Source organism: Bufo bufo, chromosome 7, assembly GCF_905171765.1.
Source record: "Bufo bufo chromosome 7, aBufBuf1.1, whole genome shotgun sequence".
Classification (NCBI taxonomy): domain Eukaryota; kingdom Metazoa; phylum Chordata; class Amphibia; order Anura; family Bufonidae; genus Bufo; species Bufo bufo.
This window is the reverse complement of record NC_053395.1, coordinates 141527155-141552080: the sequence shown is the minus strand read 5'-3', so window position 1 is coordinate 141552080 and position 24926 is coordinate 141527155. Positions and strand designations below refer to the sequence as shown.

The window sequence follows — 24926 nt, the reverse complement described above, 5'->3', positions numbered from 1 at the left end:
GTGGCAGTTATTCATCAAGGTGCTAATGTGCATTGACACAAAGCAACAAACCAGCAATTGGCTTTGATCAATCTAGTGCACGGTTTCCAGAACCAAGCAGTTGTCTGCTATAAAACTGCAGATTAGAACCCCCAGTGATGGTGTAAACAGGTACCTTTATTTGGTACTCCCTTGGTTTAGTGTTATGCAACATGCACAAGTAAAAGGTTAAATACTCACAATGATTATATATATATATATATATATATATATATATATATATATATATATATAGCGCCATATTGGGAGAAGTGGGGAAAAACATTTATTCTATTCTGTTAAGGTCTGCCATTTGTAACATACTTAAAGGGATACGGTCAAAACTATTTGCCACTTTATATATGGCGCTGTAAATCGCATCACAGCAAAACCATTACTCTCTGATTACATTTTGAAATTGTAACTTTCCAAATGGAAGTGAGGATCTGGAGTCATCGGGCTGAGTCACCTTCGCAAGCCCAACTGTATTTGACAGATCTCCCGACTGCTCGTTGTAATCCCAAACGTATTTGAAATCCTGTACATCCCATTTCCCTTCTCCTCTTCGGACATGTACAGTGACCTGATGTATATACACCTTAGGAGCAGGTCAAAAGAGATGTATGGTGAACGCACTGAGAATCATGTGGAACAGGCAGGGGGATGTCAATCAAGGTGAGATAGGAAGGCTTGTGGCGGTGACTCCTTGACTTGGCCAGTGAACGGAGATGACCCTATGATTCCAGATCCCCCATATACATATGGAAAGGTAATTTTTCAAAGTGTAAGTAACTTAGCGTTTTCAATTTCGCCATTGAGCTCAGTCATAGGGTCTCAATAGCTGAAGAAAACGCTTCAGTTTTGTCCCCATTCATTGTCAATGGGGACAAAACTGAAAGAAACGGATCCGTGTTGGCTATAGAAGACATAATACAACAGGATCCGTTCATGACGGATGCAGATGGTTGTATCATTGTAACGGAAGCGTTTTTGCAGATCCACGACGGATCGGCAAAAAACGCTAATGTGAAAGAAGCCTAAGGCTCCATTGACACATCCGCAATTCCATTCCGCATTTTGCGGAACGGAATTGCGGACCCATACATTTCTATGGGGCCGCACGACGTGTGGACCCGCACTTCCGGTTCCGCAATTCCAATCCTGAAAAAAATAGAACATGTCCTATTCTTGTCCGCAATAGCGGACAAGAATAGGCATATTCTCTTAGTGCCGGCAATATGCGGTCCGCACATTGCCGCTGTCCATGTTTTGTGGATCGGTGGATCCGCAAAACACACACGGATGTGTGAATGGACCCTAAGGCTACTTTCACATCTGCGCTTTCCCTTTCTGCTTTTGAGATCCGTCATAAGAACTCAATAGCGGTGGGGAAAACGCTTCCGTTTTGTCCCCATTCATTGTCAATGGGGACAAAACTGAACTGAGCGAAACGGAATGTATCAGAATGCCTTTTGTTCATTTTGGTTGCGTCCCCATTGTGGACAGCAAGCAGCGTTTTTCTGTCCACGATGTGGTGCAGAGCAAGACGGATCCATCATGACACACAATGTAAGTCAACGGGGACAGATCAATTTTCTCTGGCACAATAGAAAACGGATCCCTCCCTCATTGACTTTCAGTGGTGTTCATGCTGGATCAGTCTTGGCTATTTTAAAGATAATACAACCTGATCCGTTCATAACGGAAGCAGACGTTTGTATTATCGTGACGGAAGCGTTTTTGCTGATCCATGACAGATCCAGCAAAAACGCTGGTCTGAAAGTAGCCTAATACGAAATAGCAAAGCAGACAGCTGTGATGTGATCTACAGCTCCATATACTTAACGGAGTATGGCAAACTCTGCTTACAGGTTTCCTTTAAATCAGGTTTTATCACAAAAGACAAGATAAAGGTAGCACAATGCACAGATATTAGAGCTGCCACATTCTTTAAAGAGAAGTGATAATCTTAAAACAGAATGAATGAATTGTATCTAATTATACATTATTATTCATTCGTAATACCCTTACAATAAGCATCTTCCGGTGCTTGGCCAGAGGTACCTCTCTGAGAATCATTCATAATTAAATGCATTTTTAAGTATAAATAAAAAAACTAAAAAAAAAAACTTCTGTCATCCATATGAAACATCCCAATATTCCCAACGCTCTGACGTCTGTTTTATTTAATAAGATTTGTAGAATGGTGATGTACCATGTGATTGGAGCATGTGATCTGACGTCACCAAAGGTCCTTTAGCCGACAGCTCATCATTAAAGAAGTAAAGAAGAGACCGGGAACTACGCGGAGGAGGCGAGTTAATTATTATTATTTTTTTAACCCTCAATTGATCACCTACTATGCATTCTATATTCAGAACCATGTTATAAGGGAAAATAATACAATCTACAGAACACCGATCCCAAGCCCGAACTTCTGAAGAAGTTCGGGTCTGGGTACCACAGTCAGTTTTTTATCACGCGCGTGCAAAAAACATTGCACCCGCGCGATAAAAACTGAACATCGGAACGCAATCGCAGTCAAAACTGACTGCAATTGCATTCCTACTCGCGCGGGTTTGCCGCAACACACCGGGACGCATCCGGACACGCTCGTGTGAACCCAGCCTTAGGCTCCATTCACATTCGCATTCTACGGACCGCACATCGCCGGCACTATAATAGAATATGCCTATTCTTGTCCGCAATTGCCATCGTGCTGCCCCATAGAAATGAATGGTCCGCAATTCCGTTCCGCAAAATGCGGAACGAAATTGCGGACGTGTGAATGGGGCCTTACACCTGCAAAGGGTCAGTCAAATCAGCTCTAACAAGGGTTAGTAGGGACGCTGGTTAGCGATAATCTGAAGGGATAAAGGTGTTGCCGTTTACCCGAAGGCAGTCACCTCTTTTATGCATGCTAGAAAAATATCATTTGCCATCAGCAGATTGTGCCATCTAATCACGGTCTGTTGCTGGCAAGTAATGGTTCTGTGTGGGGAGGAGCAATGGCATTAGTGATCGCTGCATTTAATCGCTGAGCAGGTGGTTGTCAGGAAGGAACACTTCAGTTTAATCTCTCAGTGTAATACAGCCCATGCTATCCACCTTCTACTCCATGGAGCCCTGGTTTCCATATCTTGCACTGATGAACAGCTGTGCTTTATAACAGCAATTCTATTGTCAAATACTAGTGGATGGAAGATTGGACATATTTACTTTGTGTTCATTTGACTAATTAAACAGGTTGTCAGACCGATCATTTTATAAAGGCTCAAAGTGGCATAAAAAAGCCATACGTACCTCAACCGACCTTCCACAGTTCACGTTCTGACACTCCCAGGATCCCACAGCAGGTCTCTGCTTTTTAGTCACCCCTGTTGTCAGTGGGTTGAGTAGTCAGTGGCTGAGTAGCCATTTCCTGGGTTTGTCATGAAAGTAACACCACCAGGGACCACTCTACAGACACAGTTTTTATAATGGATAGACCCTTGCACTGAGTAGTACCTTTATTATTAGGTCTATATGGACTCAATAGTAAGGTATTCCATAGTCAGGTTTAAGTTATTTTTGCAGCGTACACCCTTAAAACAAGTATATGGGAAAAGTAATTTGCTTCTAGGAAGAATCAAACTGTACCAATCACCAACAGGATGTCTAATGGATCATTGATGTATCTGAAAAATCAAGACATGGAGCTAACTGGATTTAGAATGCAAATGACCATTAAAGCGATTGTCTCACTTCAGCAAATGGCATCATACAAGGCTCGTATCCAGGGGTTATGGCCACCGCTGCGAGGGGACCAGAACAGGAGCTTATGCACACTCCTGTGGTCCCAGCCACCAGAGAGGACAGGGCTTTTTCTTGTAGTGTGCAGGCATGGCCACCACTGTGGGGGTCGTAACACCTGGAGATGAGCAGTGTATAAAAACATGAATCAAGCCAGCAAAGGTGGCAATATGGATAATCACAATACATTAAGAAGTGCCTTGTATTAACTTTGTCTATGTGACAAATGCCATTTGCTGATGTGAGACAACCCCTTTAAGTTTGCATCGTTAAAAGGGCTGTTTGAGCTCAGCACTAAAAGGTATGGCCAGACAGCAAAGTTGGCCACACATGTTAAAGCCATGTCCACCTGCGGCAGCATGATGGCACAGCTTTGCGGTAAAACTGTGTGATCATTGGCTGCTGCGGGTGGGACAGGCTCAGCCACCTGCAGCCAGCCGAACTGCCCGACTGTTGACTACTGGTTTGTTTTCTTCTTCCAAAAAACAGTGCTAATCTTGTCCATTGGCTGTGTGTAATATCGCAGACCAGCCAAATTTAACCAAATGTTTCTGGAAGACAAAAAACTGTCCGTCTTTTTTTAAATCTCATACAACTTTCTTTTAATGGTCGGTCATTTGTCTCAGAGCACCAGGCGCTTCCAAATCAGGATATAACCTTATCAGAATAGTCATGGCAAAACTTCTTAAAAGTAGAGCTGATGTTTTGCTTGGTAATAGATTTGTGAAAAAAATTATGTAAATTACTTTTCTGGATGATGCACCATAATCATTTTACTCGTTATTTCAGACCATAAGCATGGAAGATCATTGTGGAAGTAATTGGATTAAGACAAAAGGGAAGAAAACAGATAAAAGACAGGGACGCAGAAGAATACCCTCTCTGCATATGTCCTACATGTAAAATGCCAAGTCGCCTACGAAGGCCCCTTTCACACGGGCGAGTTTTCCACGCAGGTGCAATGCGTGAGTTGAACGCATTGCACCCGCACTGAATCAGGACCCATTCATTTCTATGGGGATGTTCACATGAGCGGTGATTTTCACGCTTTACTTGTGCGTTGCGTGAAAATCGCAGCAAGCTCTATTTTGTGCGTTTTTCACGCAACGCAGGCCCCATAGAAGTGAATGGGGCTGCGTGAAAATCGCAAGCATCCGCAAGCAAGTGCGGATGTGGTGCAATTTTCTCGCACGGTTGCTAGGAGACGATCGGGATTGAGACCCGATCATTATTATTTCCCCTTATAACATGGTTATAAGGGAAAATAATAGCATTCGGAATACAGAATGCATAGTAAAATAGCGCTGGAGGGGTTAAAAAAAAAATAATTTAACTCACCTTAATCCACTTGCTCGGGCAGCCCGGCATCTCTTCTGTCTTCATCTTAGCTGTGTGCAGGAAAAGGACCTGTGGTGACGTCACTCCGGTCATCACATGATCCATCATCATGGTAAAAGATCATGTGACGGACCATGTGATGACCGGAGTGACGTCACCACAGGTCCTTTTTCTGCACACAGCTAAGGCTACTTTCACACCTGCGTTAGGTGCGGATCCGTCTGGTATCTGCACAGACGGATCCGCTCCTATAATGCAAACGCTTAGATCCGTTCAGAACGGATCCGTTTGCATTAGCATGGAAAAAAAAAAAAAAAAATATATATATATTTTTTTTGTTCATGATAATTCAAACGGATCCGTTTTGACTTTACATTGAAAGTCAATGGGGGACGGATCCGTTTGAAAATTGAGCCATACTGTGTCAACTTCAAACGGATCCGTCCCCATTGACTTACATTGTAAGTCTGGACGGATCCGTTTGCCTCCGCACGGCCAGGCGGACACCCCCGAACGCTGCAAGCTGCGTTCAGGTGTCCGCCTGCTGAGCGGAGCGGAGGACAAACTGTGCCAGACTGATGCATTCTGAGCGGATCCGCATCCACTCAGAATGCATTAGGACTGGACGGATCCGTTCGGGGCCGCTTGTGAGAGCCTTCAAACGGAACTCACAAGCGGAGCCCCGAACGCTAGTGTGAAAGTAGCCTAAGATGAAGACAGAAGAGAAGCCGGGCTGCGCGATCAAGTGGATTAAGGCGAGTTAAAAAAAATAATAATTAACCCCTCCAGCGCTATTTTACTATGCATTCTGTATTCAGAATGTATTATTTTCCCTTATTACCATGTTATAAGGGGAAATAATACAATCTACAGAACACCGATCCCAAGCCCGAACTTCTGTGAAGAAGTTCGGGTGCCAAACATGCACGATTTTTCTCACGCGAGTGCAAAACGCATTACAATGTTTTGCACTCGCGCGGAAAAATCGTGCATGTTCCCGCAACGCACCCGAACCTTTTCCCGCAACGCCCGTGTGAAAGAGGCCAAAGGATAACAGTGCAACTTATAACTGTGCACGCTGATAAGCTGAAACAGCACATTTCAATTTTAGTTATGGTCAAACCTTTGCAAAAGAAAGATAGTAAATGCTACACACTACCGTAACGTGAGAAATGACAGAATCCGGAAAAAAAACTAATACACACATATGACAATAGCACCCCTTAGCAATTAAGGCAGACCTCAGTTCATGACTTACGGTACTTACTGAACCAGATTACAAGCTCATAAAAATAATAATCTTTCTTGAGGCATATCTTTTGCACCAAGTATCAAGTTTGATGATTGTATACTATTCTTTGGGTGGAAACAGACATATTGAAATAAAACATTCTTGTTATCTTTTATTTTACAGCTGCTATATTATTACTTACAGAATTATATGCCTATTGTAGGAATACATGCAGAGACACACTGCACACCAACGTACACTACAAAAAGATTTCATTATATGTAGATTATGAGTAGACTTTTGGTCCTGTCCATACTGAGAATAGTAACTGATCACCAGATTCTTTTTCTGTCCAGAAAAGTGCACAATGACCCTTATTCTGAAAAGGCAATGTTTGATTGAATATTATACAATGAATCTAAATTAATGGTACATTTGTCAGCCGGGTGTGCAAGTCGTCCAAAAATGTTTATGACATGGGTTACCAGTCTCCAGAAAGTTTGGTATTCTGGTCTCTTTTAGGTGGGGCTGGTGGTGGTCCCCTTCGTAACGTTGCATAGCCTGATAAATGACTGCCTCCATAGCAATTAGCTTTTTGATGATCGCCTAAAAGTTCTGGTGGTGGAGGAGGCAATACCATATCATCCATAGTAGCAGTGGGTTCAGGCCGTGATAAACGGGCTGAGGACAGAGAACTATGTCGAGTAATAGATTTTCGCTGCAGAGTCTTATTTAGGTCAGCAAGGAATCCAGGCTGTACACTAAGGCCAGGCTTGGGTGAAGTTGGAACTTGTGGACTTGCAGGGGCAGGTTCTGTCATTTCAGCTTGCATTGCTCTCATACTATCATTCCGTTTTGGCCTAGTAGGAGGTGGCGCTTTCTTTACAGACGATTTGGACCAGGTCTGCGGCTGTGGATTCACTACTGCTACTTTTGGTGAGGTATTTCCAGAAAATAACATTGGTGGGGCATCTACAGGTGGAGGTGGAGGGGGTAGAAGCTCAAGATCAGCTGGTGGAGGAGGAAATTCAGACTCTGAATCAGAAGGAGGAGATGGAAATTCTGTTGTGTGTTCTTTTGCTGTATGAATAATATGGGCAGAGAGATTTCCTTGTTGAAAAACCATTGGCAAGTTTACCCCTGAAAGATTAAGTTTAACAGGTTTTGGCGGAGCTGCTGGTGGGGGTAATGACTCTTTAGAAGGAGATCCAGGGGGCTCTGAAAATTTACACACAAGACTGTCCACAGATGTCTTCTTGGATTCATGATACTCAGCAGAACTATTGGACTTAATACTAGAATTTCGCTGTGGTGTGGGTGGAGGTTTTTTCCCTCCAGGACTTGATGTCTTGGTTTGTTTCTTAATAGGGGAACCTGTTTTGTCTGGTGTAGGGGAAGGTGGTGGAACAGGGGATGTTGAAGGTGGGGGTGGAGGGGGCGGGGGCGGTGGAGGAAGTAATGCTAAGCTACTTTCAGGAGGAGGAGGAGGAAATTCTGGTGAAGGAACAGAAAACGGCTGCCATTTTGGTTTTGCTTTCACAGCTGGGGGAGACTGAGGAGCAGTACTTGGTGTTGCTGGCTTAGTAGGATCTGACGGAACAGGTGGTGGAAACTGACTAACAATTTGCTTAACCGAGGGCATGGCTGACTGTGGAGAGGAAGGAGGCTTGGTAGAAAAACTTTGCTGTTTCGGTAATGTTGGTGGTGGTGGTGTAGGACCGGATGGAGCTGATGTAGATATTAAAGGTTGTTGAATTTGGGAAGGAGTAAAGTGCAACTGCTTTTTGGGTGCTGTAGGTGGTCCTGTGGTTGCTGTAATTGGTGGATTACAAACAGGGGCTGTAATTTTACTTACAGGTGGAAATTGCTTGACAGGAGCTTGGAATGAAGGTGGAGGAGGAGGGGGTGGAGGTGGTGGTAATGGTGGCGGTGGAGGAGGCTGTGCACTCTGGATAGTAATATTCTGTGGAACTTGATTAATCTTTATAGGAGGGGGTGGTGGTGTAAACTGAGGAGTGGATGGTGCACATGGGTTAGGTTTTAGCATTGCCATAGCAGAACCAGGGGGAGGTGGTGGAGGTGGAGGGGGAGGTGGTGGGGGTGGAGGAATAGCTCCATTTGGAGTGACAACCATTTGAGGTTTTGTACTTAGTGTAGAATGTTGCACTACATGGGTAGCTGATGGTGCCTTAAAATGAGGCCCTGGATATTGGGCAGCATTTTGCAATCTTGTAATTGTACTGTACTTTGCAAATAATATTGGGGTGGATTTGGAATGTGTGGGAAGAGGTGGAGGAGGTGGTGGAGGCGGCGGTGGAGGTGGTGGTGGAGGAGGAGGTGGTGGTGCAAGCGGTGAGGGTTGAGATAACCCATGTGGAGAGACAGCTCTTATCTGAACCTGTGACTGAGGGGTCAATGAAGTTAAGGGACGTGTTAGAGTTTCAATACGAGCCTAGAATGACAACAGAAAAAAACACATGAATATAATCAATAATATTTACATGCAACATTCTTTAAACTGTACTATAACATGGTACTTGGTTAAATGTGTATTTATGCCTGCCTTTAACTGGGTTTTCCGCGATTTTAGTATTGATGCCCCATCTTGAGCATAGGTCATCGATACCAGATTAGCGCGGGTCCAACACTCCCATCGATCAGCTGTTTGAAGAGAAGGCTGCACTCGTGCCAGCAATGCCTTCCCTTCATTGTTTGCCATCGACATCGCAGCGGTGAGCAGGTGTAATCACAAAATGCTGTCCCTTTAATTTCTATGGGGCGGCTCGTTCCTATAAACTTGAATGGGAAGGAGCCGTCCCATAGAAGTGAATAGGACGGCTTGTAATTACAGCTGCTCACCTCTGCGATGTCGACAGAAAGCAGGTAAACAATGAAGGGAAGGCAGTGCGGGCACAAGCGTAGCCTTCTCTTTTAATAACTGACCGTACCCCCGCCGATCTGATATTGATGACCTATCCTAAGGATAGGTTATCAATTTTAAAATCCCAGAAAACTCTTTACAATGTGCAGATCTTGGACATAAACAGTTACCAAACAATATGTCCAGAACTGTAAGATAAACATCAGGGAACAGTTAAGCAGTACAGAACTACAGAAAGCATTACAAGTAAAAATAAAGGACATGGAAGCATGAATGCACATCAGTGACTGATAGATGAAACCGCAGGGCAAAGACAAGTAAGGCTATGTTCACATTAGCTACTGAAAATTCTTTTTTCTACGTTTTTCTTTTCCTTTTAACAAAGGGAAATAAGGTTATGGAATACAGATGAACTGAAAAATTGTATCAGGTTTTTTCATGAATTTTGCCACATTAATTCTGAAACAAATGTGCACTGTCAATGTTTTTTTTTTACATTAGGGTACTTTCACATTAGCGGCAGGGGACTCTGGCAGGTTGTTCCGGCGGGTGAACACCCTGTCGGATCCGTCCTGCCGCTAGTTCACGTGTGCCCCCGGGACTGCCGCTCCGTCCCCATTGACTATAATAGGGGTGGGGGAGGAGTTCCGGCGGCGGCACGGCGAGAGGCAGCCGGACTAAAAGTACTGCAATGGGGACAGAGCAGCAGTCCGGGGGCACACGTGAACTAGCGGAAGGACGGATCTGACAGGCTGTTCACCCGCCGGAACAGCCTGCCGCTAGTGTGAAATTAGCCTTACATTGATGGCCAATGGGACAAAGGGTGTTGCCCAGTTGATATTAATAGGGTTGTCCAAGTTATAAAAAAAAAAATATTTATATATATATATATATATATATATATATATATATATATATATACATACAGTGGGGGAAATAATTATTTGACCCCTCACTGATTTTGTAAGTTTGTCCAATGACAAAGAAATGAAAAGTCTCAGAACAGTATCATTTCAATGGTAGGTTTATTGTAACAGTGGCAGATAGCACATCAAAAGGAAAATCGAAAAAATAACTTTAAATAAAAGATAGCAACTGATTTGCATTTCATTGAGTGAAATAAGTATTTGAACCCTCTAACAAAAAAAGACTTAATACTTGGTGGAAAAACCCTTGTTTGCAAGCACAGAGGTCAAACGTTTCTTGTAATTGATGACCAAGTTTGCGCACATTTTAGGAGGAATGTTGGTCCACTCCTCTTTGCAGATCATCTCTAAATCCCTAAGGTTTCGAGGCTGTCTCTGTGCAACTCTGAGCTTGAGCTCCCTCCATAGGTTTTCGATTGGATTAAGGTCCGGAGACTGACTAGGCCACTCCATGACCTTAATGTGCTTCTTCTTGAGCCACTCCTTTGTTGCCTTTGCTGTATGTTTTGGGTCATTGTCGTGCTGGAACACCCATCCACGACCCATTTTCAGTTTCCTGGCAGAGGGAAGGAGGTTGTCGCTCAGGATTTCACGATACATGGCTCCGTCCATTTTCCCGTTTATGCGAATAAGTTGTCCTGTGCCCTTAGCAGAAAAACACCCCCAAAGCAAAATGTTTCCACCCCCATGCTTGACGGTGGGGACGGTGTTTTGGGGGTCATAGGCAGCATTTTTCTTCCTCCAAACACAGCGAGTTGAGTTAATGCCAAAGAGCTCTATTTTGGTCTCATCAGACCACAGCACCTTCTCCCAGTCACTCTCTGAATCATTCAGGTGTTCATTGGCAAACTTCAGACGGGCCTGCACATGTGCCTTCCTGAGCAGGGGGACCTTGCGAGCCCTGCAGGATTTTAATCCATTGCGGTGTAATGTGTTTCCAATGGTTTTCTTGGTGACTGTGGTCCCTGCTAATTTGAGGTCATTAACTAACTCCTCCCGTGTAGTTCTAGGATGCTTTTTCACCTTTCTCAGAACCATTGACACCCCACGAGGTGAGATCTTGCGTGGAGCCCCAGAGCGAGGTCGATTGATGGTCATTTTGTGCTCCTTCCATTTTCGAACAATCGCACCAACAGTTGTCACCTTCTCTCCCAGCTTCTTGCTAATGGTTTTGTAGCCCATTCCAGCCTTGTGCAGGTCTACAATTTTGTCTCTGACATCCTTGGACAGCTCTTTGGTCTTTCCCATGTTGGAGAGTTTGGAGTCTGCTTGATTGATTGATTCTGTGGACAGGTGTCTTTTATACAGGTGACTAGTTAAGACAGGTGTCCTTAATGAGGGTGACTAATTGAGTAGAAGTGTCTAACCACTCTGTGGGAGCCAGAACTCTTAATGGTTGGTAGGGGTTCAAATACTTATTTCACTCAATGAAATGCAAATCAGTTGCTATCTTTTATTTAAAGTTATTTTTTCGATTTTCCTTTTGATGTGCTATCTGCCACTGTTACAATAAACCTACCATTGAAATGATACTGTTCTGAGACTTTTCATTTCTTTGTCATTGGACAAACTTACAAAATCAGTGAGGGGTCAAATAATTATTTCCACCGCTGTATAAATATATATATATATATATATATATATATATATATATCACTGTAAATCTGATGGGCAGTAAAATATAATTGATCTAAGCTGGTTTTAGGTAAAAACAAAAATAAAAAAAATAATAATATGTATTTCCTCATTTCCCTGGTTCTTTTCTAGCCCTTTGTTTACCTGCAATAACAACAATCTCTGCCCCTCCCCTGCTCTGCAAAGGGAGTGAATAAGGGTACTTTCACACTTGCGGCAGAGGATTCCAGCAGGCAGTTCAGTCGCCGGAACTGCCTGCCGGATCTGCCAATCCGAACGCAAATAGATGGCATTTGTCAGACGGATACGGATCCGTCTGACAAATGCATTAAAATACCGGATCCGTCTCTCCGGAAAAACTGATCCGGTATTAATTTTTTTCACAGATTCAAAGGTCTGCTTATGCACGGACCGGAAGAACGGTTCCATCAATGCGGCAATTTTAATGCACTAATACATTTCAATGGAAATTAATGCCGGATCCGGCATTCCGGCAAGTGTTTAGGATTTTTGGCCGGAAAGAAAATTACAGCATGCTGCGGTATTTTCTCCAGCCAAAAAACGTAAGAGGAACTGAACTGATGTATCCTGAATGGAATGCTCTCTATCAGTTTTTTCCTAATGCATTCTGAATGATTTTTTTTCCGGTATTGAGCCCCTGTGACAGAGCTCAATATCGGAAAAGAAAAACACAGGTGTGAAAGTACCCCAAGTCTGCCCTGAGTGACATGTCTATCTGCTGGGAGACTCAGCAGCATGTCGTATGTGTAGGACTACAGGTCCCAGCTGTACAATGACACTGCTGATGCACACAAAATCTTCCCCTACCTGTTGTGCAATGCTCTGCAGAACTCCTCTATCAGCTCCTGTGCCCAGCATTTGTCTCCTCACTGCCTGCAGCTACTCAGTAAAGCCTTCAGCCCTGAGTCTGTGCTGCTGAAGGGGTTAAGAATCCAGGGAGAGAGCAATAAGCAGAAGCCGGCAGTGCAGGGGGCGTGGCCAGCACTGTGACGTCTGGTGTACAGACACAGATCTGCGCTTGTGCACCAAACATTATCAGAGCAGGGAGAGAAGCTGACATCACAGGTCATGTGACCCTCAGTGAAATCTGAGAAAGGAGCAACTACCGATGCAGTAAATGCATGGTAAAGCTGTTACATTTGATTAGTTAGAAACATACAAAGAACATCAAAATAACTCGGACAACCCCTTTAACAAGAATGTATCTGAGGTGGACAGGATGTATACAAATTATCTTGTCCATCACAAATGTCTATATAATAGCAAATGCCAACCAATGCATTTCAAGGGTTTTTCAGGAGTTCAATATTGATTACCTATTCTCAGGATAAGTCATCAATATCTGATTGTGGGGCACCCCCACCGATAAGCTATTTGAAAAGGCTGCACTACTAAATTGAGTGTCACAGCCTCTTCCTAGGCCAGTGACAATACAATAATTGGTCACATAGCCTAGGCACAGTTCAGTCCCATTCATGTGAATGGAGGCGAGCTGCAATACCAAGCACAGCAGCTATATAAAGTGCAATGTTGGGCTTGGCAAGCTGTGGAGAGGCCACATTGCTCTTGGAAGCACTTCAAACAGCTGATCAGTAGCGGTGTCGGGTGTTGGACCTCCACAATCAGATATTGATGACCTATTCAGAAGATGGTCGGTATGCTTGACAAAGGCTGAGGACAGCCGAAACGTTGCATTATCTGTTTGCACATATGCTTTGAAATACTACAATAAAGGAGATCGTTGGAGATGCTGCTGTAACATCATTTTTTACAATTGTTCTGTGTCCACGTGGGATCTGTGGTATTGGATACAGCTGCTGCATTCCACATACAAGCTCTGGGATACCGTTGTGTGCTGCTTCTATTCACCTTGATTTACTATTCTGAAGATAGGTCATCAATATCGAACTCCCGGAAAAAAAACTTTAAAGACTGTGCGAAAAACAAAATCCCATTAAAATAAATGTAATCCATTGTGACCTCTGTTTCTGAATGCATTTTAGTCACAGAAAAATGGATGTAAACTATGACAAAATTTGAAGGATGTGAACAGAGCCTAAACTTTAAAGAGAAATAGAGGAGGATGGTGAGAAGAGGCAAGTTAAGCAGAACATAACTGGCATTCCTACACTGAAAAGGAGGCCCTAGAACAGATGTAGCATCCCATCTGCAGCCAGTTGGAAAGAGAAGAGTAGTCCTCTGTGTCCCAGTATAAACTTTCTATTTGTATGTATTTTAGCCATTTTAAGCCTAATTTAGTCAATAGAGTGTACATCCAGATTCATCAGTAAATGACTGGTTCTATGCCTGTTGTAGAAACTGCACTCTTGGATCCTTCCTGCAGGTCTCACATGTAACAAAATGGAACTTTTATAAGAGTATGTCCACTGAAGGCTCAGCAGCTTAGCGGGTAGAGGGTCTGTGCAAGTCATGCACCATTCTACTATAACCTCAAACTACAGACCACCATCATGTTTTCAAGTGCAAAATTTAATGTTTCTGAAGAATTATTATTTATATACCAAGCAGAACCATTATTATCAGTTACTAATTTGCACAGTTTTAAAACCTCCTCCCCAAGTGATCATCTCCGGATCTGAAATTGCAAGAACAGGACTGTTTATCTACAAGTAACTTACTGGATTAATCCACAGCTTTCTAGGTATGGCCGATTTGTAACCCATGCGTCTTCTCCATAAATGTACAGACAAATGTAATCCCCACTCCCTAAAGTAGGCCGTCTTAGATGAAATATTAACACAGTACATATTAAAGGGGTTGTCCAAGTTATATAAAAACTTGGGCAACCCCTGTAAATGGCCTAAAATAACAAATTAATGCATACTCACCTATTTTCTCTTCTGCTTCTTCCCTTGCTGCACTCCAGTCCTCCCCACTGGCTGATGCCAGCGATTGGCTGCAGGAGTAACTTTTGCACGGAATGTCACTGTTGCAGCCAAGTAGATGACATCAGCAGCAGGATGACCGGAACGTAGCGCTCAAAGAAACAGCAGAGAAAACAGGTGAGTATCCATTAGTCATTTTAGGCCATTTACAGGGCTTGCCCAAGTTGTTATACAATTCAGACAACCCCTTTAACATGTGGGAGCACAACTCAACTTCTACCTCTCGAAGCAAAGCATAAACCAATCTAAAGCGGAATTCCAGCTGAATTCTGAAAACTACTATTTAAGCCATTAAGGTGCTAAATTGCTGTTTATTCTGTTCACTGTTTGCTACTTTTTACTATCTTTACAGTGCATACCGTATATACACTCACTGACAAAAAAAAACGCACCCATATAGAGATGTCGGAATGCTGCGAAACTGGTGCTGCAGTTGTGTCTGAGGCTGACCTGTAAATGATTACAGGCAGTGTTCCCTGGAAGCTGTGCGCTCTGGAAAGCAGAGGATTAACAAGCCCAACAACAGCTTTAGGCTACTTTCACACTGTCGTTCCTGGGTCCGTTCGTGAGAACCGTTCAGGGCTCTCACAAGCGGCCCAAAACGGATCAGTTCAGCCCCAATGCATTCTGAATGGATAAGGATCCGTTCAGAATGCATCAATTTGTCTGTGCTTGGTCTCTGTTGCGTTTTTGAGGCGGACACTAAAACGCAGCTTTCAGCGTTTTGGTGTCCGCCTGACGATACGGAGCCAAACGGATCCGTCCTGACTTACAATGTAAGTCAATGGGGAAGAATCCGTTTTTCACTGACACAATATGGTGCAATTGAAAACAATCAGTTTTGACTAACTTTTTTTTAATGAATAATGCAAACGGATCCGTTATGAACGGATACAATCGTTTGCATCATCAGTGTGGATCCGTCTGTGCAGATACAAGACAGATCCACTCCGAACGCCAGTGTGAAAGTAGCCTTACCTGCGGCAAAGTTTGGAATTTTTAACTCTTTCAATTTCAGAGAACACAGTTTAGAGGGAACAATGATTACAGGCGTGGTCCGACTAGATACTGGGTCTTGCCACAAGAGGGTGTAAAATTGCTTTCAAAGGATACTTTTGGGTAGTGTACCTCTTGTTGAAAGATCAGAGACTGCGATGGGGAGCATCAGTAGACTGAGAGAAGCAGGATGGTCTTTTCTAGGCCGTTCTGACCTAGCTGTTAGGAGGAGTTGAGAGCAGTGTTTATGTGAAGGCATGCGCACACAGCGAACAGGCCCCAGACGGCCCAGACAGACCACCAGTAAGGTGGCCGACAAGCACACCACCTTCACTACACACCCCTGTCTCTGCGCTTGGTGGAAGGAACTTTGGTGTTATGGCACCCCTTGCTTGCAGTGCTGTTGTGAATGAAAAACCTGGACTGCTAGAGACTGGAACCAAATCAGTGATGAATCCTGGTTCTGTCTGGGATCTGCCGACGGCCAGGTTACAGTATGGAGGCCTCGTGGCGTGCGGTTCTTTTGCTTTGGATCAGCACACTGCCCAAAACCCTGGCATGATGAACCGGGGAGCCATTGCATATAGTAGTGATACGATGGACACTAAGGGTATGTTGACAAAATAGATTTTGGAAATCTGCTTACAAAATTCACGGTGGAATTTGCATCTTTTTTCAGTGTTTTTTGTGTGCATTTTTGGCACGTTATTAACACTTTTTTAACCAATGGGTGTTTACTTTAGAACAAAACTGCACTTCCAATACATGGTTTTGGTTGAGGATGGAGCTGAATATGCATGCACTGTTCAATAGCAGATCCAGTGCGGACTCCACCACAAGATAGGGCATGCTACCCACGTGGAAAAACAAGCAAGTGCTGCTTCCCATTGAAATTAATGAGGGGATGTTTTAAAGGTGGAAATGAAGCAAAATAAACGCCGGAAAAAAATCGGTGTGAACTGAACCTAACAGCTCAGTGACATGCAGGACATCCTGCCTGCACATGTGTTACCTCTTATAGCAAGGCTTCAAAATGGCATTTTTTGAAAGGATAATGCTCATCCACACACATCAAGGGTTTCCCAGAAATGTCTCCGTCAGAATACACTTCCTTGGCTGCCCGGTCACCAGATTTATCACCAACCGAGCATTTATGGGACCAGCTAGGACTCCAGCTTCAGCATCCTACGAGCGCCCAGCTCTAACAACTGTGGGCAGATGTGTGGCCAGACACCATAGGAAGCCTGTATTCTTCCATGCCCAACCACATCTGTATCCGAGCTAGAGGCAGCACAAAAGGGTACTAGAGCCTGCTTTCAGATGTACAGTTTTCCGTAATAAACCTATCCTTTTGCTCTAATATTGTAATCTCTTCCATGTATCATCATTACATTCACACATAGGAAGTTTTATTTGATTCCAACAACTCCTTCTTGGTGCCTTATTTTTTTGTCAGTGAGTATAGACGTCACCAGCAGACAAGCTCTGCATGTTCTCTACGTCTGTAACTTTTTTTTTATTTTTTTTTATGTAACGCCACAAATTTGGGCATAAAAAGTTGAGACACAGACCACAACGTGTCAAATGAAATCCAAGGCACTTGTGCTGCAAAATACTGCTCAGACTGTGGCGGTAAACCAACATATCTGGTACTATTACTCTGTTCAATCTATTAATGTGAAGTTTTTCATGATACCAAGATAAAGGTGTGAAGTTTCTGATGTAATAAATTACCAATTCCATGGATATTTTTTTTTAACTGATTGATCTAGACATATACAGGTCCTCCATAGGCACCATGTTACTAATACGGTGTGCTGGTAATAATAGTAATCTTTTATACAGACCAACATTTACACTAGAAAAGAATGATATTTGGGCAAGGAAAAATATGTTAACCAGAAGCCAGGGGGTGTTTGTGTTAAGGTTCATATTTTCAAGAAAGGATTAAGGATTCTTTTCTTTTTTAGACAGTTAGTCTGGAAAATTCCTGTTAACAACATCCAGGTTAAATGTGCTTTTTCATAGGACCCCTGACCTTAATACTGCCCCGTACAAATCGCTGTGGGCTTGATGGCCTTAGCTGAGGTGGGCTTCACATTTGGAACCTGGGACAATGAGGCAACAGGAGAAACACGAGCAGTGAAACAAAATGCGTGGCGACAGAACAGCAACATGATGCAAATGTGTATATGCTGACCCCATTCAAAAGAATTTCCCATATTACAATGAGATGTTCAAATATATTTGACACTTTCGATTAAACATAGTTCGAGACTCAGATTGGGAAAATAATTGATTTACTGTCTCAAAGAGGTTTCAGCAATGGTCTACAAACTTGCCCAGTGGGATGACCACATGACAACAAAACAAATGGCAATGATCTGATATACTCTATGAGTGACACTATACAGTAATCTACATTATGGAATGGGAAATCAGGTATGGGGCACAGAAATTATAGTTGAAGAAACCAGCAGCCCGCAAGTCATGCAGCCTAGCTGCGCATGCCTTAATCTGTTAAATGGGCATTATCTGCAGGCGTTGCTACCTTGCTGGATTCCTCCAGCTGGGTTCCTCTCTTCCAGGCTTCAGAGAAGATCGAGCTCACGATGCTCTGGGAACGTACATGGCTGGTGGCCAGGGAATCAGACAGTCCACTATCTGACTGGTTTGAATGGTTTGACTGGGATTCTGTATAAGGAAAATAAATAGGATAAAAAAACAACAACATTTCATAATAACTAAATGCAAACGGTAATGACTTGACACGGGAGCTTCCACTATACCTGGTAAACTAGAAGAGCTGGACCCAGATTTCATGCTGGAGCTGGACAAAGATGTCCAGTCATAAGCAGCTTCTGTCCTCTTCAAGGCCTCTTGATAATTAGTGTAAAGCTGCTTCCCATACTACAATGAAAAGAGTAGTGTCTGTAGGTTACAAAGACTCAACATGTAAAACACAATAGATGTAAAGTCATAGTATCACACGGGTGTTTGTTATACACATACAAGCAATTGACAATACACTTATGCACAAGCTGATATACAGTTGATCTAAAAACTTTGGAAAGAGGTGCCCAACGGTGTAGTGAATCCTTATTTGCTGGATGTTAATGTATGGCTTATTGCAGCATGTTACGTGAATATGCCTTCACATAATGGCGAGGCAACATTTGGCAAGAATTATTTTTCACATCATTCTCGTGACTTAAAGCCACTTGCCCTGGGCCGTTCAGTAGTATGACCTAGTGCTGCTTCTTTTGATCTCCTTTAGATCGTGCAGGTAACACGATACAGAATGAGTATGCCGTCAGTAAACTGATCACTGCTTCTTTCACTGGGGCTGAATAAATCAGATGAAGACAATGGTCCTGAACACTTCGGCCCCTGGGCACATGTAAGAAGAGAGAGAAGGTCAGAAATGGGTTGACATAAATTACCTTTGCTATACGGATTCCATTAACCCACTGGTGCAATGTTCGGACATCATCGCAGCACAGATACTTGATATACTGAGACTTTTTCTGGATTTGGGGATGCTGTCAAAAAAAATAAATTAATAACATGCACATCATCCGTAGTAATTAGTGATGAGCGGCATGGGCAATATTAGTTTTTGCGATATTTCGTGAATTTTTCGCATAATATTCGCAATTAATTTTCGAATTCGTGATCTCCAGTTATTATGTTTGCAATTGCGCAAATCGGCACTAATGATGTGCATATTTTTTGCACAATACATGCAACTTCCCATTTTATCAGGTCTGAGTAGATATTACTGATTGGTGCACTAAGTATTGTTGTGACATCACAGCACTATGTCTGTAGCATGTATGTATGGACAGCAGAACCTATCACACTACCTAACACCCTGCACTGGAACCTATCAGCTACACTATATCAGGATCTAACCTACACTGACTATCTGTATTATATATACAGTATGAGCTAACTAACTATCTAATGTCATTGGATAAGGAATAGGATCCAGATGAAAGCACAGAGCTCAGCAATGACACTGCTCTCTCAGAACTGCAAAAAAACTGTAGAAAATGGCTGCTGGGGAGATTCTTATATAGTAAGGGGTAGGCAGCTTTCCTATTGGTTGCTAGGGATGTTGCTCAGCTCAGACAAAGACATTGCAGCCTTCTCATTGGCCCACAACCAAAAAGGGAGGTTACTGATGAAAAAAAAAAAAAAAATCTATAGCACTATATTCTACATCTTCGTGATAAAAATTTTATAAAATGGCCATTCTTAGATATGCTTGTGCAGAGTTTTGCAAACAAGGTGACCAGATTTTAATCATCATCAATTAATAAATATTTTTTCCTTCAGAAATTATATCTGAATGTTCAAACCTGGAAAAAATATTCACATAAAAAAACAAACATACAGTAAAAAGGAATACATTAAACGTTGCAACAAGCACATTAAAGGAAAAAAGCAGAGAGGACTTATTGCAATGACAGCTGCTTGCATTAGTTGCACTAATTAGAGCATATAAGGATTTTCTTCCAATGAAGCCAAGTGAAAATGAATACAAAAAAAGAGCAATTCAAATGAAAAGTACCCGTAGTAGGGTAACTGCTAGACTAAGATTTCATCGTAGTGCTGTAATCCAATATCTTACCACTAGGTGGCAGTATATACACAAAACATTGGAGCTGAATGATGATGTAATTATGTAGAGAAATACACTAATATGAAACTGAAGCCTCTGTGGCCAATAAATTTCCGTAAGTGTGAAATAAAACAAGCCCGTTCCTTCCCCAATAAAAAAAAAAGCTGTTTTTTGCCAACAAGATTGGAGGAATGTGTTGCATAATCTCAGGACATTCCAGCCTATGGGGTTATTACAGAGCACCAGTAATGAAACGTTACCTTTAATACTAGGCAGTAGTCTGTAGGAGCTTTGTACTTGCTCCGGTACTCCTGACCATAGTAAACATTGACATGATCCAGCTGAAGGAAGCAGACAAGGTCTCGAGATGCCTAGCAAGAAGAATGTGCGGTTAGAATAGCAGCAAGTACACAAATAAACAATAAGGAACATATCAATGTGTTTTCCAAGCAGACAAAAGCCGTCAGCCTTAAACCTAATGGCAGTGTAACTGAATTATTCATAAAAAATATTCTCATAAAGTACTAAATATATGGATATTGTCTACATATTTTAAAGTGGTCCATGAACACTGTGCAAATAAAAGCACAGTCTGGGGGAAGGGCTGGGACCTCATCAATACAGATTTCAGTAAAACTGCTGGGTCATTTCAAGTTAGTGACCCATTGTTGTGCTAAGCAGATCTGTCACCAATTTACGGCGCTCTTAGGGCACCATAAAACTGGTGACAGACTCCCTTTAAGAGTTAATTATGTGTTTGATACACCTAAATATGTTTTACCTGATCAATAAAAATGGATCCCTGAGGCAGATACTAAATGAAACCCAAATTTGCCTTCTAAAGTGAATACCCACTCAGGATCTCTTTACCTAATTATTTCCACAATTCTGTGCAGATTACCTTATAGAGGGCAGTTACAAAGCTCCAAGTTTCCTACATTGACAATAAAAGTTTGACTATTCTAGCTGCCAGCAGCCACATCTAGGGAGACATTTGGAGATTCATACATCTGTCTGATAGATGGAGGGGATCTCTAGAACAGGGGTCCACTAGTAGCATAACTGTTTCCGTGATCCCTCCTAATTGTCTATTCAATCACACCCTGCATGCAGCGGCCAGAGGGGTTGGGGGAACCCAATTCTAGAGAGAGGTGCAGGTTTCAGAGGGCCCTTTAGATTAGGATAGATGAGAACTATTAAATATCAGTGAGGGACCTACTAACAACAAGAACGGGGGCCCCTAAACTGAACAGAGTGGCTGGTTGGGGATGCAGGAGGCCGCTCCATTCATTTCTATGGGAATTAGAGATAGCCGGGCACTGTACTCTGTTATCTCCAGAAATCCCATAGAAATGAATAGACTGGCCATACGCATGTTTGACCGGCCACTCTGTTCATTTCAAGGGGCCGTAAGAGGTAGGGGGCCCTCGTTCTCGTGATCAGTTGGGGATCGGGAATACATTAATCTAACTGGAATACCCCTGTAAGTTCCTGCCTGCTGTTGCATTGCGGTAAAGCAACCTGAAAACAGGTTTGCACGTAAGACACCACCTGAGGTATGTGACATATGAGGAGTCCCCAGGGACCACAGGATCATGGATGCCTTGTCTAAATCTGCAGCTACATGTTCCTCACCTTTGCTTTCCCTTTTGGTACATAGTAAATACCAGATGCTCGGAGTAGGAAATATCTCTTCTTCCAGGACTTCTTTCCATCATCCTTCAGCCACAGGACTCCCTCTAATTCCGGGACAGTTACTGAACTACCACAGAAGCATTCCTGCAGACAAAAGACAGAATTTAAACAAATCCAGACACTTTTGTGTCTGTTCTGTTCCCATTGAGCTCTCCCGCATAGCTGAATTGCTGTCAGTTTAAAGAAGAGTACATGAAACTCTCTCTCAAATAAAAAAAACCAAACTGACATGTGTCTACCATGTGGTGCAAGGGAGCGACTAATGCTGGATCAAAGACATTCCCAGTCATGTGAGGAAGAGGACAGAGGCATTTATCACATCATCTACATTTAATATCCTCACCAATAGGGTCCTTACCCCATTGCTTGGAGATAAGGACATAGTGTTGTTGTTGTCCTATGTTGAACATATACTTTGAGGGGCAGGGGGGATTCAAAAGCATAGTATATTATGCTTTTCCATCCTGAAGAGTCCAGCAAAAAAGCACATGCATTAAACGGATGTTTTTCTTTACAATGGAACAGCATTCGCCTAAGGTGTCTAATGTACAGTGCCTTGAAAAAGTATTCATACCCCTTGAACTTTTCCATATTTGTCACGTTACACCCACAAACTCAATTGTAGTTTATTGGGATTTTGTGTGTTAGACCAACACAAAGTAGCAAGTATTTGTGAATTGAAAAGAAAATGATACATGGTTTTGAAAATTTTTAATAAATCAAAAAAGTGTTGCGTGCATTTGTATTCAGCCTCCTGTACTCTGTTACCCTAAATAAAATCCAGTGTGACAAACTGCCTTCAGAAGTCACCTAATTAGTAACTAGTAAAGAGTCCACCTGTGTGTAATTTATTCCCAGTAATTTATTCTAATTCTAAAGATGTTCTGTGAATTACTTAGAGGTTTGTTAGTGATCAAACCGTATCATGAAAACCAAAGAACACACTGGACAGGTCAGGGATAAAGTTGTGGAGAAGTGTAAAGCAGGGTTAGGTTATAAAAAAAAATATCCCAAGCTCTGAACATCTCACAGAGCACTGTTCAATCCATCATCTGAAAATGGAATAAGTATGGTACAACTGCAAACCTACCAAGACATGACCGCCCACCTAAACTGACAGCTGTCTACAGGCCAACTATTAGTCGTGCGCTCCACAAATCTGGCCTTTACGGAAGAGTGGCAAGTAGAAAGCCATTTTTGAAAGCAACCATAAGAAGTCATGTTTGCAGTTTGCCACAAGCCACAGCAAACATGTGGAAGAAGGTGCTCTGGTCAGATGATTCCAAAGTTGACCTTTTTGACCTAAATGCAAAAAAGGCAATATGTGGCGGAAAACTAACACTGTACATCGCCCTGAACACACCACCCCCACCATGAAACATGGTAGTGGCAGCATCATGTTCTGGGGATGCTTTTCTTTAGCAGGGACAGGGAAGCTAATCAGAGTTGATGGGAAGATGGATGGAGCTAAATACAGGACAATCCTGGAGGAAAACCTGGTAGAGGCTGCAAAAGATTTGAGACTGGGATGGAGGCTCACCTAGCAGGACATCGATCCTAAACATACAGCCAGAGCTACAATGGAATGGTTTAGATCAAAGCATATTCAGATTTTAGAATGGCCCAAAGACTAGACTTAAATCTCATGGAGAATCTGTGGCAAGACTTGAATATTGCTGTTCACAGGTGCTCTCTATCCAATCTGACTGAGCCTAAGCTATTTTGCAAAGAAGAATGGGTAAAAATGTCAGCCTCTAGATGTGCAAAGCTGGTAGAAACATGACCCAAAAGATCTGCAGCTGTAATTGCTACAACAGTATTGACTCGGGGGCTGAATATAAATGCACACCACACTTTCCAGATTTTTATTTTATTAAACCTTTTGAAAACCATGCATCAATTTTTTTCACTTCACACATACTTGTTACTTTGTGTTGGTCTACCACATAAAATATAATGCATTTAAAGCCTCATGCACACGAACATATTTTCTTTCCGTGTCCGTTCCATTTTTTTGTGTGGGCCATATACAGAACCATTTATTTCAATGGGTCAGCAAAAGAAAATGGAAGTTACTCTGCGTGCGTTCCGTTTCTGTTGAGCAAAAAAAAAATAGAACATGTCCTTTTATTGTCCGCATTACGGACAAGGATAGTACTATTCTATTAGTGGCCAGCTGTTCCGTTCCGCAAAATACGGAATGGACATGGATGTCATCCGTATTTTTAGCGGATCCGTTTTTTGCGGACCTCAAAATACATATGTTCGTGTGCATGAGGCCTAAGTTTGTGAGTGTAATGTGAAAAATGTGGAAAAGTTCAAGGGGTAAGAATACTTTTTTAAAGCATTATATATGTCACACGATGATAAATGGGACATAAACATTATGTGAACACAGCCTTACACCGCTAACGGATTTCAATTTATCCTCCCTGAAGTATGAAGTAGGGAAAAATGATTGAATTCACAAGAACATAACATATTCGACTATCTTATCCAGGACACAGCTACACAAACACACTACGACTAAGAAAAAATATACCCTACGCCATGATCCCTGAAGAACAGAGGGTTTTCATTTTGAAGACTGGTTTCATATCCCAATATACTCAAGATTAAAAGGCTGGATTCTCAAAAAGTTTTTATTTACCTCTTAGCTAAATAACTTTTCGCAACTAGTACATCTGTTCAGCTTAATATTAAAACCCTGACAGGCGAAGACATAAACCGTTTATCCACAGCTCCTTCCCTGTGATATTCTATTTTGTTGGCACACCATATCGTTAACACGTTGCAGCTGTTCTTTATAATTTTTGAATTTTTACTTATGAAAAGTTAATAAAAGTCTGTTTGCCAGACG

At 42.4% G+C, this 24926-nt stretch overlaps 1 protein-coding gene across 3 annotated transcripts in view; it reads right to left on the bottom strand.

The window, feature by feature from the left end:
* Positions 1-6531: 6531 nt before the first annotated feature.
* The window catches only part of RAPH1 (Ras association (RalGDS/AF-6) and pleckstrin homology domains 1), a 173509-nt gene continuing 155114 nt past the window's right edge, over positions 6532-24926 (bottom strand). Inside the window, exons 10-16 of one of the 3 annotated variants that reach the window (XM_040440105.1) lie at positions 22007-22150; positions 20632-20742; positions 19188-19286; positions 18534-18654; positions 18296-18438; positions 17783-17852; positions 8704-8831 (exon numbers count right to left, since the gene is read on the bottom strand). In XM_040440105.1, the coding sequence (XP_040296039.1) occupies positions 17784-17852; positions 18296-18438; positions 18534-18654; positions 19188-19286; positions 20632-20742; positions 22007-22150 (687 nt within the window). In that variant the 3' untranslated portion in view covers positions 8704-8831; position 17783. Of the gene's footprint in view, positions 8832-17782; positions 17853-18295; positions 18439-18533; positions 18655-19187; positions 19287-20631; positions 20743-22006; positions 22151-24926 lie in introns of all 3 variants that reach the window. The other 2 variants (XM_040440103.1, XM_040440104.1) reach the window with 2 other exon arrangements.